Source organism: Cinclus cinclus, chromosome 3, assembly GCF_963662255.1.
Source record: "Cinclus cinclus chromosome 3, bCinCin1.1, whole genome shotgun sequence".
NCBI classification, from domain to species: Eukaryota; Metazoa; Chordata; class Aves; order Passeriformes; family Cinclidae; genus Cinclus; species Cinclus cinclus.
In genome coordinates this window covers 69,078,874-69,087,676 of record NC_085048.1, presented here as the reverse complement: position 1 = coordinate 69,087,676, position 8,803 = coordinate 69,078,874, and the positions used below count along the sequence as shown (strand labels likewise).

Genomic DNA, 8,803 nt, shown 5'->3' with positions numbered 1-8,803 from the left:
CACTGTATCTTCTTTCCCAGGAGGGAGAGTTCAGCCTCTCAAGGGAGTTCCCTGATTAGAATCTGAAGCCCACATTTAGTGCTCAAAGTCTGTGGCATGCTCCAGAGGCTGTCCAGAGACAGTGAAAGAGTTACCTCTGGAGAAGAGCAGCAGTTCCAGGTGATGAAGTGGAAAAGCAGGCACTTCATTCATGTGCTTCTAGTACTGCCTGACCTTGGGCCCTGGCAGAGGAAAAGATTCTGCTCCTGGGAACAAAGGGCAGAGGAAGGAGGATGGCTCAGGAATATTGCTGGCCTACATAAGATCAGGGCAGGGCAGCTGGGATGTTCCATGGCCATGCCTGGCAAATGGCAAGGATCGCTGGCTGTAATGCACACACCGCAGGAAGTGCATCCATATACTGCCCAAGCCCATCTTCTGTTTAACAGGGGAAGAAGAAATTTCAGCTTTTCTCTTTTCCTTTTTGTTTTTTTATTTGCCTCATTATGGGAGCATGTACTGGAGGTAGTTTATACTGGGCTGGACCTAGGGCATCTGGAAAGACAAGAGTCCACTTGAGGAAAGGTGGTGGTTGAGTTTGTTTTTTTTTCAGTTATTTTTCAAAAGATGCAGCTGCAGCTACCTAAATGCAAACACTCAAGGAGGAGAAACATGAAATTCTGAGAGTTGAGCCTTTTCAAGCCTAATGACTGGACACAGCCCTGTTGGAGTGAAGCAGGAGAGCCAGAGTTCCAAGTAGCTCAGCCACCCCTGGTGCCATTAATTTCCACACGGTCCAGTGTTTTCTCCTTCCTCCTGAGGAGATATTGTGTTGGTGTGGGCACTGCAGCTGCACCTGCAGTAAAACCCTGCACTGCACATGGGGAGTCCCACACTGCTTTGGGGGCAAGTTGGACACATGGAGTGGGCAAAACCAGTAGGGCAGGTGCCCCACTGCAGGCAGGTGGGTGGCTGGGTGTCCCCAGAGCAATGTCCCATCCTGTCCCACTGAGAGCCACCACCCTGCCAGCTGGACAGACAGGCAAACAGGGCTTGGCCCGGGTGCAGAAGGAAGGGATCCAGGGACTCTGTTGACATAACAAGCCACTAGAGAGCACTCTCAAATGTATTTATACCCTTTGCCTAAGTGCTAGTTCATAAAAACACACGGTTGTCATGGCCTGGTTTACAGCACGTCTAAAAAGAGAGCTCCCAAACATACCAGGTTTCCTGAGGCCACTGCAAAGGCGGTCAAAGCCTCCCTTGTGTGGCACCTTTCCCACCCTCTGGGTCCCAGGCAAAGGGCAGCACCCACCAACTCCATGCATCCCTTCTTGTCCCACACTGCTGCCTGTTTACAAATAAATGTCAAGACAGTATTAAAAAAATTTAAAATAATATTGTACAACTTTTGCTTTTTCAAGTTTTCTTTCTTCTTTTTTTTTATATATAAAAAATGCAGTAAGTATTTCAAGTTCCTAGATTCCCTATACTTAGGGTCAGAAGAAAAAAAAAAAGACAAAAAATTAAATGCCAAACTGGCAGCAGGTTAGTTCAGCAGCTATCAACAAAAGCACCACGCAGTTGAACTGCCAGGAAAAAGTATCTTTGAAAAAAAAAAAGTAATGGAAGTGGGCTGGAAAAAAAAAATAATCACACATTCTTCATTAAAACACTTTTAATACTACACAAGTTACAGTATCACCTTTTAAAAAGTTTAAAAAGGAATATTAACAGTAGCACTGTTGCAACTAAAGCACTTCAAAATAGGGGGAAAAAAAAGAAAAAGAAAAAAGCTTGTAGTCCAGGAAGTAGTAATAAAGGGAGAATCCACTGGAACATTATTGTAATTGAGCAAAGCAACTAAAAGGAAAAAGCAACATTCAATGTGAGAAAAATGAGCTATGAACACCCTCACATTTTTAAAATTTTTTTTCTTTTTGTTTGTTTTTCTTTTGCAGTTCTGAAGTTTTATGGTGGAGATTAGACTTGGCTGGGGGCTCGAAGTCAGCTGAGTGAGCATTGCCACCATGTGCCATTTCTTTTCCATCTATGTTGTTTCTGGGCCACTGCCTGGCATCCCCGGCTGGGGAGTTTCCATCCTCTCCAGGAGTCACAGAGCTGCAGGAGTGGGCGGCTGGCAGGAGGAGGAGGAAGGTGTGCTTCCCTACAGGCCAAGTCACACCAATATCCCTCGGCCCCAAAACAAGGGTGTACTTTGTCAGGAGCTGGTCTCACCCTCGGCATGCTCACAGCTGGGACACCTGATGACACAAAAGGGGGGGCTCTTTTAGGCAAGCTTTGGAATTCAGTTTTGCTTCTTTTTTAAGCGTAGGGATACCACCTTAGTCAAAAACATCAACTTCATCCCATGTAACGTATTATGCCAAGCAACTTTGAAGAACTTGTTACCATCTATCAGCTCAAATTCCATTTTTTTTAATAAAGTGCCTAAATACACATTTACACAGATCATAGTGGTTCCAAAGAATCCTTTACAGTTGGCATTTTTTTATATATAGGTATATATATAGTTATATATATATAATGTGCGTTTTCTTCAAATTGGCTAAATGTGTTTACATAAGACACCAATCTTGACTATAAGTTTTAAAGCGTAATATTGACTCAATGAATTTGTTTATCATGCAAGTCTTATCTTTTATACATTGACCTGTAATATGGAACACAATGTAGTGGGTGTGCTCATTAAACACTTCATAGAAAATTACTGTGCATGTGCAGTTCTGATCTTCAAATACTAATAATGACCATTTCTTTTTTTTTTTTAAAAAAAAGAAGTCTTAAAAAAAAACCTACTCTGCATTAAATTGCAGTTTGAACATTATCACAATAAGAACAGTTGACTAAAAGCACCCAAAAATCTTCAATTTTATAATTGGCTGAACAGATTTTTCCTCCTCCTGATACTAGAAGTGTTTATTAGCTGGTCCCTGGGAAGGGACGACCTCGCCACCCTTTTGCTCAGAAACAACCGTCTATAACCAAGTTATAAACACCTCGACAGAAGGGCTCGTACAGCTGCAGTGTTGCCAATGAACTATAAACAGCACAAAAACATCACTATAAGACTTGAACTATTTCTAGTAACCAATGATTTATTGATTTTAGAAGTCTGCTTGGTGATGCAGAAGCATGATCAAAAGAAGTGGCTTTACAAAAGAGTTCTCCAAAGTAGCTTAAAAGGCAGGGCCAGGGCCATTATGTGCAGCCCTAATTGCTTTCATTTCAACCAGTTTATATTTTCATTTTCAAAGAATAGCAGTAGGTTTGTTTCAAGCATACGTAATAAGGAAATTACAGGTTTCCTCCACCCACATTTGGGCTGTCACTGATATGCCTGCGGGCAATTTGGCAGAGCCTCAGTCACTGCTGTCACTGTACCACACCGTACCTGCCACTACTTGGAAATACCGGGTCAGCGATAGTAACAATAGCAACAGCACTAGAGGTGACTGGTAAGCAAAATCAAAATCCATATGCACTACCTGAAAATTAAAGTAAAATAAAATAAAGTCTTTTCTCCATATCCCCAACTTTGTCCAAAGACACAAAAGCCCCACAAGTGACACTGATGACCTTCTGAAATGGCAGTGCTACATTGGCACCTTCGCCAATCATGTAACTAAGTTCATTATCAAAATTCCACTTCATGGTATGCAGTTGGTGAATAAAAGCATTTTTGTAATCTTACAACTGATCACAAGAACTGCAGTCAACTTTACCTTAAAAAAACAAAACAAAACAAAAAAAAAACCCAAAACACCAAACTACAAACAAACAAACCCAGAAATCCCTAACTCAACAGCGCCTCTTGGACAACTCTCCACATCCTACTCCGGTGGCAACTTCCCTTGAGAAACAGTGAGCAATTTGGGACTGGATCTGGAGGATCTTCCATCGCAACCCGAGCCAGCGCTTCTGGGAGAAAGCCCTCCTGCTCCCTAAGCTCGCCTGGCCAGCGGGATGGCAAAGGGCATGCCTGCCTTGGCTAGCCACTCTTGTCCCCAGCTGCCTCAGACCAAGCCTGCATGCAACCAGCTCTACAGGACAGGGGCCAGGAATAAGGAATCACAGACAGTAAGGCAATCTTTACAACGTCAGAAAGTGTATTTGGCATTTAAAAAAAAAAAAAGAAAAGAAAAAACAGAAGAAACAAGTGCATACAAATACAGCTAGAAGCATTTCTCGTTTGCCAAGTGCTCTCTAAAAAAAGCAGCGCAAGTCACAGCCTACATTGAACAGTAACTGTCACCAGGGAAGCACAACAAATAGTTGCTATAACAAAAGGGAAAAAAAGAAAAAACGGAACAGAAAAAAAGAGAAGAATTAGAAGAAATGCCTTTATAATAAGTACATACCTTTTGTCTTCAAAAAATATAGAAACACAATGTATTCAAAAAAATCAAAATTATACAGCCATGTTTATGAAGTCTACATTTCCCTTGTCTTGGAGATATATATATATATATTTATATATATATATTTATAGATATATACAGAATTCGAGCAGTTCGAGTTCAAGATGACGTCGGGCGGTGAGCACAGGCGAGTCACGAGTCCCTCTCCTTTTTCACTTTCACATCTCCGGCCAGGATGGTGGCGATCTCCCCTTGCATGAAGGCCCAGGGGACGTTGGAGCCGACCAGGGGACACTTCTCCCCGCTGGGGCAATACACCTCCCCGCTGGCTCCCTGCTGCTTGATGCTCTGCCGGGAGCAGGGGAAGCAGAACTTGTGGGAGGGGACGGAGGGGCACTGCACGAAGTGGGTGTCTTCCAGGCGCTCGTGGCAGAGGGTACAACACAACGGGACGCTGGCGGCGAGGGACGAGTCCGGCAGGCTGGCGGGGTGGACGGGCTCCAGCCCGCCCGCCGCCGCCGCCGCGTTGGCCCCCTGGCCCGGCACCTCCCTGCCGGGGCCCAGCCTTCTTTGGTTCATGGCGGAGGGCGAGGGGGGGCTGCTGCTGTTCCTCCGCGTGGTGGAGTGGACCTGGTTGGCGTCTTTGGAGGCGTGGTTGCCCCCGGCATTGTCCGCCACCAGAATGAGGGCGGCCATGGGGGACTGGCCGTTCTGTGCCGCCTCGGGCGGCGTGGTCCGGTTCGAGTGGGGCGAGGCGGTGGGCGGCGGGGGTGACATGAAGGGGGTGGCCGTCAGCGGCAGCTTCATCCCTTCCGACGAGGTGGGCAGCCAGGGCTGCACCTCCCCGTTGATCTTCGGGGGTCCAGCCTCGCCCTCCGGCTCCGGGGAAGGCTTCCTCTTCCGGGCGGCCCGGGCCCCTGCAGAGGCAGAGGTGGGGGGAAGGAGGAGGGTAAGAAGGCAGCGCAGTCACAATGCATCGCCGAGCAACCGCGGACACGGGTGGCCTCGGCCACCCCCCGGGCACCCGGCCACCCCAGCGGCCGGGCCGCCGCCCCGCAAGCCCGAACCCGCCCGGCATCCCCCGTCCCGTATCCCTGGAGAGGCCCCCTCCCGCCCGGTCGTCCCCTGCCCTACCCTGCCCGCCGTCCTCGGGCTCCTCACCTGGCTTGGCCACGGAGCCGTTGGTCTCGTAGCCCAGCAGCCTGCCGCCCGCCATACCCGGCTCCTTCTTGAATTTGCTGTCGAAGGGGGCAACGGCGTGCCCCCCGTGCTGGTGCAGGGCCAGCAGCGTGTCCCGCACTGTCTTGGGCTTGGCCAGCCACTCCTGCTCGGCGCCCGGCCGGCCCTTGCCCTCCGCGGCCAGCTCCGCCGCCGGCAGGCTCTCGGCAGAGCCCCGTTTCTCCTTGGCGCTGCTGTCGTGCTCCCCCGCCGCGCCGCCTCCGCCACCCGAAGAGGAGGAGGAGGAGGAGACGGACCCGGGGCGCTTGTGCCCCAGCTCGCCGGGCTGGCCGGCCGCCTGCCCCGCCGCCTGCGCCGCCGCCGCCGGCTGCTGGGGCACGGGCACGGCCATCGGGGCGGGCGCGGCGGAGATGGCGGCCAGCGAGGCGGCGGCCGCGGCGGCGGCGCGGCTGCCTAGACCGCCGATGGCGGCGGGGAGCCCAGCGCCGTTCACCAGCGGCACTAGGGTGGGCGGCACGGCGTGCGTCCGCCGCGGGTTCGGGCTCTGCCGGTTGAGTTCTGGCGGCTCCTCGGGCTTGGGGAAGCCGTTGGGCACCAGGATCCCGTTGACCTGCCGGCCGCCGCCGTACTCGGCACCCAGGCGGGGCGGCGGCCGCTCGGCCGCCAGCGAGTAGCGCTCCAGGGGCTGCGGCGGGGGCCGCGCCGCCGCCTCCGCCGCCGAGGGGTGGCCGAGCTGCTGCTGCTGCGCCAGGAGCTCCTTGGCGGAGAGCGGAGGCTGCTTGGCGTGGGGCGGTGGCGGGGCCCGGCCCTCGGGGAAGCAGCCGTGCGCCCGCTTCAGCTGCCGCGCCGTGTCGATGACGAACTCCACGCGGTCGGCGCCCTCGTAGTTGACGCAGCCCCGGCAGACGGGCTCGGTGAAGTCCCAGATCATGGCCCAAGGCATGCGGGGCAGATCACACAGGTAGCACGACTGCCTGCGGGAAGCAGCCGCCACCGCCGCCGACGACATGTCCCGGCCCCGGGGCAGCGGCGAGCGCCCCCCGCTCCGACTCCGGCCGCTGCCTCCTCCGCCCCTCGTCACCGGAGTCCCGACGGGCAGGCTCGGGAGCCGCGGCCGCAGCGGGACCGTCCGCCGGGCCCCCTCCCCCTCGCCTTCCTCTTCCGTGCGCTGGAGCGGGGCGCGGCGGGCGCCCCGGCAGGCAGAGCCGCTGCGGGGAACGCCGCTCCCCTCGCCGTCTCCGCCGGCGGCGCTCACAGGGCGGCGGGGACGCGCATCTCCGCCGCGCGGCTGGCGCAGGGCTGCGGCCGCTGCCGCCCGCACGGCTCCCCCGCTCTCTGGCTACTACGGGGCGGCGCGGGGCGGCGGGGGCCGGCGCGGCGCGGCGGGGCGGGCGGGGCGGGGACTGCCACGGGGGCCGTGGCCGGGGCTGGCGGCGGCGCCGTGCCGTGCCGGGCTCCAGCCGCCACCGCCGCCTCTGCGCGCCGCCGCTTCGATTCTTCGACAGTGCCGGCCGCGCCTGCGCGATGGGCGCCCCCGCCCCGCCGCCGCCGCCGCCGCGATCCCAGCCCCGGCCCCTGCCCGCGCCCCCGGCACCGCCACCGGCACCGGGGGTTCCTCCTGCCGCCGGGGGGCCGCCGCGCCCCCGCCCCGTCTCGCCCCCGGGGAGGGCTGTGGGAGCCGAGTGGGACAAGGCGAGGGGCGGGGGTGCCCCGCAGCTCCCTCCTTCTTTTCTGATTTTATTTTTATTATTGTTGGGTGCATTACTATTTCCCTCATCGCCGAGGGGCTTTGCCGAAACCTCCCACCCGTGGCCGCAGCGGTGCGCGGGGCGCCTCCCGCAGTGCGGGGCTCAGCGTGCCCCCTCCCGTTCCCCGCCCCGCTCGCCCTGTGACCTTGGGCACGGCGCCCCGGGCGCGCCCCGCAGCTGCGGGGTCCCCCCGCCGGGCCGGTCATCGCCACCTCCGGGCAGAGGCCGGCGCCCCGCCGAGTAGTGCTCGGCTTTGTTCTCCCCGCCCGAGCAGGAGGCACCATTAGAAATAAATGTAACGATTACCCAGCCTTTTTTTTTTTTTTTCTTAACTGTTGTCATTGTGCACAGGAAATAGGACGTTCTAGATTTCCTGTCATTTTAAACCACAAACCAGCAGTTCTCTAATGCAGATTAGCGAAATTCACACAGACTAAGCACACGCCGTCTCGTTCCCAAAAAAGAAAAACCTGTTTGCCCGACCCCCTTCCACGCTGTGAATCGCTCATCCGCCACATGCATCCTCACTGAAATACAGGGTGGGGGCAACGGAGGGAGAAGGAGAGGGTGTTCGCCCTCCTCGTTTGCCACGGGAGGTGAAGCAAACCCTCGCCGGGCACTTGCCGGCACGTACAGTCGGCTGCACGCCTCTGCCCGTGCAGGGTGAACACGGCGGAGGCTGCTCCCCCCGACAGCCGTGCTCCAGCCGCCCTTCCCACGGCGTTATGTAGGTTACGGGGGAGGGAGGGAAAGAGGGCGGGAGGCGGGGGCCGGCCGGGGCTGGGGAAGCTCTGACGTCCGTGGCCGCCGCCGGGAGGTGCCTCCTGCGGCTGGGGTCTCCCGCCGGCGCTGCGGAGCTGGTCCCGCCGCCAGCGCCGCCGCTCCGCTGCTCCTGCTCGGCCTGGCTGCCGAGGGCCGTGGGGCGGACACCGGGGAGCACAGCGGCGCCCCTCTCGCTCCGCGCTCGCCGGGGTGTCGCGTCCGCCCGTGCTCCCCGGGGCTGCGGGGCGACCCTTGCTTCCCCCTGCCCCGGCCTCTTTCTCGTCCTGGCGCTGGCCGCAGCCAGCCCCCGTGCCAGGTTGGGTGACTTTGCAGCTGCACGGCCGGCTGGGCGCCCTGGAGGCGCCGGGCTGTACATAACAGAAATAAAAGTCCTCCCGGGCCCCCAACCCATCACCGCACGTCGTTTGCGGCGGCCAGGGCTGCTACCCCGGGAGCTACCCCCGGAGCCCTCACAGCTCGTAGCAGCCCTGCGGCGGCCGGCAGGGCCCGGTGGGCAGGAGCAAGGAGAAGGGGGGCAGCCCTGACGTGGCCCCGACGTGCTCCCGGAGAGCCAAGGGTTAACATCAGCTCGGTCTTCTCGAGCAGCCCTCCTTTCACATTGCATCAAAGTCCTTTAAAGCTGTTTCTCTTCCCTCCTCCCCTCCCCGGCTGGAAAGACGATTTATCCATGCAAGCTAAGTAAACAGATCTTTGTTTTCGTCTTCCACCCACTGCCCTCTTTCTCCAGCCCGA

At 56.5% G+C, this 8,803-nt stretch overlaps 1 protein-coding gene across 3 annotated transcripts; it reads right to left on the bottom strand.

Annotated features, from left to right (window-relative positions):
• Window positions 1-1,145: 1,145 nt before the first annotated feature.
• Window positions 1,146-6,568, bottom strand: IRF2BP2 (interferon regulatory factor 2 binding protein 2). Of its 3 annotated transcripts, none has more exons than XM_062490162.1 (3): window positions 5,938-6,568; window positions 5,523-5,889; window positions 1,146-5,278 (listed from the first exon to the last, which is right to left on the bottom strand). In XM_062490162.1, the coding sequence occupies exons 1-3, from the start codon at window positions 6,547-6,549 to the stop codon at window positions 4,554-4,556; spliced, it is 1,704 nt and encodes a 567-aa protein (XP_062346146.1). In that variant the 5' UTR covers window positions 6,550-6,568; the 3' UTR covers window positions 1,146-4,553. The 3 variants fall into 3 exon arrangements, with proteins under 3 accessions (XP_062346146.1, XP_062346147.1, XP_062346145.1); XM_062490163.1 differs by having other exon boundaries at window positions 5,568-5,889; XM_062490161.1 differs by having other exon boundaries at window positions 5,523-6,568.
• Window positions 6,569-8,803: the final 2,235 nt, after the last annotated feature.

What these genes read in the sequence shown, in the direction of transcription:
- IRF2BP2 (XM_062490161.1), bottom strand. Translation starts at nt 6,549, where the DNA reads ATGTCGTCGGCGGCGGTGGCGGCTGCTTCCCGCAGGCAGTCGTGCTAC. An exon ending in CGGCTCCGTGGCCAAGCCAG is followed by an intron (nt 5,279 to 5,522) that starts GTGAGGAGCCCG and finishes CTGCCTCTGCAG; the next exon opens with GGGCCCGGGCCGCCCGGAAG.